The sequence below is a fragment of the Haplochromis burtoni genome, unplaced genomic scaffold, assembly GCF_018398535.1.
Source record: "Haplochromis burtoni strain Fernald_Lab_line unplaced genomic scaffold, NCSU_Asbu1 Contig_16, whole genome shotgun sequence".
In the NCBI taxonomy this organism is placed as follows: domain Eukaryota; kingdom Metazoa; phylum Chordata; class Actinopteri; order Cichliformes; family Cichlidae; genus Haplochromis; species Haplochromis burtoni.
The window spans coordinates 504294-510367 of NW_024582377.1; the positions used below are offsets into that span (position 1 = coordinate 504294).

At 42.3% G+C, this 6074-nt stretch overlaps 1 protein-coding gene across 8 annotated transcripts in view; it reads left to right on the top strand.

The window, feature by feature from the left end:
- The window catches only part of eml1 (EMAP like 1), a 52679-nt gene that overhangs the window by 23534 nt on the left and 23071 nt on the right, over window positions 1–6074 (top strand). Inside the window, exon 1 of one of the 8 annotated variants that reach the window (XM_042218175.1) lies at window positions 7–4169. The exons of the other annotated variants lie outside the window; for them this stretch is intronic. Coding sequence (XP_042074109.1) covers window positions 4136–4169 — 34 coding nt within the window. The 5' untranslated portion in view covers window positions 7–4135. Of the gene's footprint in view, window positions 1–6; window positions 4170–6074 lie in introns of those variants that run through there. 8 annotated transcript variants of the gene reach the window in all.

A 6074-nucleotide genomic window follows, 5' to 3' on the forward strand; every position in this document is an offset into this window, starting at 1 on the left:
TATATGTGTTTGCAATAGTTTAATTCTAATAATAATAATAGTAAGAAGAAGATTTCTAATTATGAAGCTTTGGCAGTGTTTGAGAATGTCTAGACTTCACATGTGCACATTGCGGTTCGTTCCGATGGAGCTTTGGGGCTTCAGCTACATCTTAGTCTATTGACGCTTCAAGTATCCCACACTCTGAAAGCCCCACCTCTTGAAACAGTCTACCACTAGGAGTTAATCTCTAATTGGGCGAACAGCGTGGACAAGAGCAGGAAAAATGAGGGAGATAAATGCTAGAGAAAGATAATAAAAACATTTTACTGCCAAGTCCTCTTTACGTTTAATCCTTCAGGCTCACTTTTTCTTCCCACAGTCAATTTATTTCCTGCTTTGTTTCAAGAATTCATCCCACAAGACTTTCAGGAGAGAGGAGAGCAGACAAATAGAGAGGTGAAAGAGGATAGAGACCGAAGGAGGGAGAATAAAATTCAGCCTGCTGCTAAGCTCAAACCCCCCCCAGAGTTTAAGGATCACTAGCATTGAGCAAGATCTGCTCCACAAATCCAGCATAATCCCTCTGCCACACTGTGACCAGTTCCTCTTTGACAGAGGAGAGTGTGTGTGTGTTGGAGGGAGTGTGTTTGTGTGAAGCCGAGTGGAGTTCATGTATGTCATGTGCTCGAGGTAAATCTGCCTTGATTAGGCCTCTTTTATGTAGTTTCTTTTTCTTTTTTCTGGACTGTTTCTTTCTAAATCACTGGGGAATTACAGGGCTGGAGCAGGTGTTTATATTTGTTATTTCAGATCCTCTCACATCTGAAACACACATCCATGTCCTGGCCTTAGGCCTTGTTGTTACGGAGACTTTGTGGTTGACAGCGACTGAATTTGATGTTGTTCATTGGAACGTTGACAGCAAATACCACATGGTTAAATTGGACCTATTGGTGGGCTGAGCTTCAGTGCTCATAGCCTGAAACGGTCTGAAACTGAGGATTGATGACTTGTAAATATGCTGACTTCATTACAGGAAAGTTCCGTGTTTAACATGGGCATCCACTGAAACTGTATAGTTACATAGTCTAGATATGTGACAGAATAAAGGAAAAAATGCACAATAAGCTCCTTTAACGTGGATTGTGGAGACAAGTTCAAGAGATTTATGAGAAAAGCCTTCCATTTTTTCTGCCTTCCTCCATTTCTCTAATAATTGGTGTGCAGTCCCACAGGAGGCAGGGGAATAGTACTGATGGTGTTTAATACATTATCTGATCAATCACTCAGAAAAATAAGCAGCACTTAACACCATCTATTTGTAAATCACCGCCGCCAGCATTTCAGCTCCTGTGCAGTATGTTGGATGTGCGTAGGTGTGATGGTGAGAGGAGCAAGGTGGAGCTAGCTCCCGTCTGACCTCACTCTGACCCCAGGAAGGATGTAGCTGATGTCAGGAAGGAAGGGTTTAACATCTTCTTACAAGGACAGTAGGATCTCTCAGAGGGGGGTCTTTTGGCCCCACTTCATACCCCTGTTTGACCCAGACTCACTCTTTCTGACCCCTGTGTGTGCAAAGACACACACTTACACACTTACACAGCTCCATCTTTCATTCTTGTCTTTGTCAGCCTATTTGGGTCTTTCAGTGCTACCGTTTTGACAGGACAAAGAAGCCTTTCCTCCGTTGTTTATCATCTCCATCTTCCTCTCAGTGGTTCCTCCTCTTTAATCTCCTCCCAGGTTGCCTGTGAGGGCTTCCCTTTCTCTTATCCACCTCTAGATATTTATTACCTCTTAAGCCCCGGTCAGGCAAAAGCCCTCAGTGGCAGCTTGTAAACTGCATCTGTCTCCCTAATCTGACCAGTTGATTAGCTAAAGCTATCAGGTCGTCCCCTGCTCTCTCCTGCAGGTGACACAGGGGATTGATGGGCTTTTAAGTAACTCTCAGTCTGTTGTTTCTCTCTTTCCTCATTTTTCTCTCCAGTCTGTAACTGTAACTAAACTCTCCGACCTCCTGACAGGCACCTGATGGATCATTTCAGTCGTCCCTGAGGCACACTGTAACTGTGTAAATGCGTCACTTTTAAGCACAACACTTTTCTTGTCTTGTACTGTGCATAACATTAGAAAAAAATAATCATCACACATGTTATTAGTCTTCCACTTAGTTCTAGTATTGTGCTGAAGTGCCCTGAAAGTTGACATTAAGTTATCATGAGGTAGTAACAAAGTGCCATCATTAGCTGAAATTCAGAACTAATTGTCAAAGTAGCATGTTGATTTGCTACATTAAGGTAAATATGCTAAAAAATATGCTAATATCACACCCACGTTTCATCAGAGTGCTTACTGAAATTAGCATTCAGGTCAAAGCACCACCTGCTCTGTGATCACACACACCCACCTTTATTCTCTCTCATTTAGCTCTGTATTTCTCATGCCTGTCCTTAAATCGCTGCCTCCTTTAATTCCTTTGTGCTGCTCAATGGTGATAAAGTCCAGACCTCCATTAGTGAATCATGCTGAAGACTGGTTGTTTATTAAGTGTGACTCAATTTGGAGCAGCTGAACTGGCGCTGTGGCAGTAACACCACCTGGTCTATGTGCGTCTGTGTTGTGAAATTAAAAAAGGGGGGGGGGTAAAAAAAGCTGGCAAGCTGGAGCACAAGCAAGTAGCAAAAAGATGCACCGAAGCTGCAGCGATATCAGATCTGCCTGAAAAACAGGAATAGTTGTCAAAATGTTGTGACAGCCTGTTTCCTGCAGCCTCTCGCTCTTTTGATCTGGTGGTTCTCTGCAAACACTGGTTGCGGCTTTTTCGGTACCTCCCATTGTGGCACAGCTTAACCTGGCAGCTGAACTTTCCATCAAATCAGTTTAGCTTTATTGTTTGGATCTTCTGCACCGCTGAGAGTAAAGAAAACAGACATCAATCACTCTGTTTGTCAGCGGGTTATTGGCAAAGTGAGCACGAGTGCTCGAACACATGGGGAGACAGCTGCTAGCATGACATTTCCTCCAAGGGAATGTCCCTAACCTTGTCTTTTTTCCCTTCCTCGTGTCTGTGTGTGCATTCATATCCTTACATATTTTACATATTGAAGGAGTGACTCAGCTAAAAAGGCTCCTGCAGAATTTATGAGGCTGCTGTGCTTTGCTCCCCTTTATGCTCGTCATAAGCATTTTCCACATCTATTTTTACTCCTTTAGCGTATCAATTCTTTGGAAGGCACGAGTCCAGAAGAAGGGGAAATGAGTCAAAGCATGTGTGCCCTCCTCCTCCAGTGTTCATTATTGATGACAGTGAGGTCAGTAAATAAGGCGGAGATGCAAGCTGGAGTGTTGGGTTATTTTAGAGCTGTAAAAAAAATGAACTGAAGAGCGTTTTTCATTTAATCCCCGTGGCTGCAGTGATGGACAAGCACTTAAGCAGGCTGCTGGTTCTGCCAGAATCACATCTACTTGCAGGAGGAAGGTAATAGGGAGCAGGGTGTCAAAATGCATTACGGCGAGCAGACAGATGGGCTCTGAGATCCGCCTCGGATTTGTGACCCAGCCGGGTATTGACCAGATAACAAAATAGGGACAGAAAGAAAAAGTCAGATAGAAGCTGGAGCAGACTGACAGAAATGAAATGATTTAAGCAGATAGCTGACAGGTGTGAATACCACACTGGTGCAGCAATCTTGTTTTGTGGTGATGGATTTGCTGTTAAATGAAGATTGACATCTTACTGATACTGAGTCTCTGGGCAGAAGGCATGTGACCTGAGCCCCAGACAGAGCTGAGCAAATTTAGCTAAATCGGCTCTCTGTGTGATCGCGCTGTCGGCACATAAGCATCACGCCATCAACACATATTCCTCCATATGAAAACAAACTTGTCTGACCTTTTCCGATTCTGGTTGTAGCTGTAAACATGTTAGTGGGCGTTAACTCGGCCCAGATGTTGGAACCAAGGCAGAAAGTGGCATATGTTGGGATGGTAGCACAGGGCTGGGTGGAAACGGGGCCGTGACAGCCAGTCATTGTGCTTCGGTATTACACTGTCATTGTGTCAGTGTTGGGAGCAGACCCACGACAGATGCTCGACAGATAATAGAAGCGTTATCTCTGGATGTTCACTCAGTGACACACTGTTGCATGTAAATATGAACAAGGATTGCTTCAAAGAGAGAATCTCAGGTGAGCTAAATGTTATTAAGATCTGTGGAAAAGGCTTTGTCAGTGTGTGTCTGTGGAAAAGAAGGAGCGAGATTGCGATTTTGCTTATGAAACAAGAAAGCATATCCTTGGAGTAGAAATCTGTCTGTATGAGCGTATAATGAGACAGACATATTTCTCATTGAACCTGTAAAGCTTCTGCTGTCGGTGTAATGTAAAAGATTGCACACCTGCAGTTTTCATCAGATGCCATTTCTCCACAGCGGGGGTTTCATTATAGGATTCTCACCAGGCGGTGAAAATATTAGACGGTGCATACAAATAATACCTATATCAAGTGTGTTACAGGCTTTGATGCCATAAAAAATACTCTGTTAACTCTGTTTGTGTTTATAAGCACTCTACTCTGGACATGGCGATAGTTGCTTGCTCAAATATCTTTTCACAGATACTCGTGGTTGAAGATGAATAATAACGACATTGGTGATCTCTATTCCTCATTAGCAGGTAAACATACAAATAACCATTGGTTGGTTGGTGGCCATGACTCTTCATAGATATTTATCTCCCACTTAAAGTCATTTTAATTTGTGTAATTAGAACAGTTAAACTCAGACTTAGGGTCTTTATGTAATAAGTAAACAGGGTAAGACGCCTATAAACACCTATTAAGCAGAAGAGAATGGACGGACAGGCTTGATGTTCTACTCGATCGATTCCTGACTTGTCAAAGAAGTCGACTGTGCCGGCTCAGGTGTGGATATGAAAAGTGGAGGTCAGTAGTTTTTTACTTTTAAACAAGTTTTTGACAGATTTCTAAAATATTTCTGTCTTCTTGTTTTTTGACAGAAGGTCTAATAATTTTTTAAGCACTATACTTATGTTAGTCCAGTCTCAAAACACAGTTAGCATTATTATTGCAACCTTTCAGGGAAATCTCAAGTCAGCAGTAATGTGTAGCCGTGTGCACAGCTGTAGTCTGTGTTTGTGTGTCGACTGTAATTGCTTGATTCAGCCATTCTGTACGTGAGCAGATTTCCATTTTATGCTACAAGCTTCACGTGCCCCATCTGCTTAATGCGCCAGTTCATCATCTTGTCTAATCGAGGGTCTCCTTGACCGAAGCGATTCATAACCAGCTAACGGTGAATTTTGCTCGCTAATGGAATTTCCCACTTGTAAACAAATCAGTGAAATTGCCTTTCCGGCATGTTTTGATAATTAGATTACCGCGACTTCGTTGGATCTTATGGGATTATACACTTATGAATACTTATGATGTAAAATTGTAAGAAAAGGAGTTTGACAGTCCTAAAGTCGCACACTCTTTTGTGTTATTTGTGCTCAACTGTTTGCCATTCATTTTGGAAGAAAATTTGAGTAAAGAATTATTTATTTCAAATTAATAATCAAGTATTACAATTTCACTAACGACTCTTTGTTCTATTTAGATCATATTTGGTAGGAAGTTGTCTATCTACAAGTGAATATTTGGGGAACTCACACCTCCGCAGAGCAGCTTTTGCTTCCTTAGAGCATCATCACACCCGTTTTGTTTCACCAGATTGTCTGAAAACAAACACATTTCAGTTTGTCTGAGACACTGTTGCGCTACATTGTTTGAGAATGTTATTTACAGAGGTCAGAAGCCTTTTTCACGATTTCCATAATGTCACCAAGCAGTCGGGGTCTAACTCAGATTCCCAGCAGAAACAAGGCTGCAGATCTGTCTAATCACCAGATGCCTGCTCTCTAATGCATAATGCATCAGGCTGTTATTACAAGTCTGCAGGGAAAACACAGCAGTGATTTACATTAATAATTCATCAAACCCCTGTGACATCAAAGTCTTAATGGAGGAGACCCTGCATTAAGATGCGCGTGTGTGTGTGTGTGTGTGTGTGTGTGTGTGTGTGTGTGTGTGTG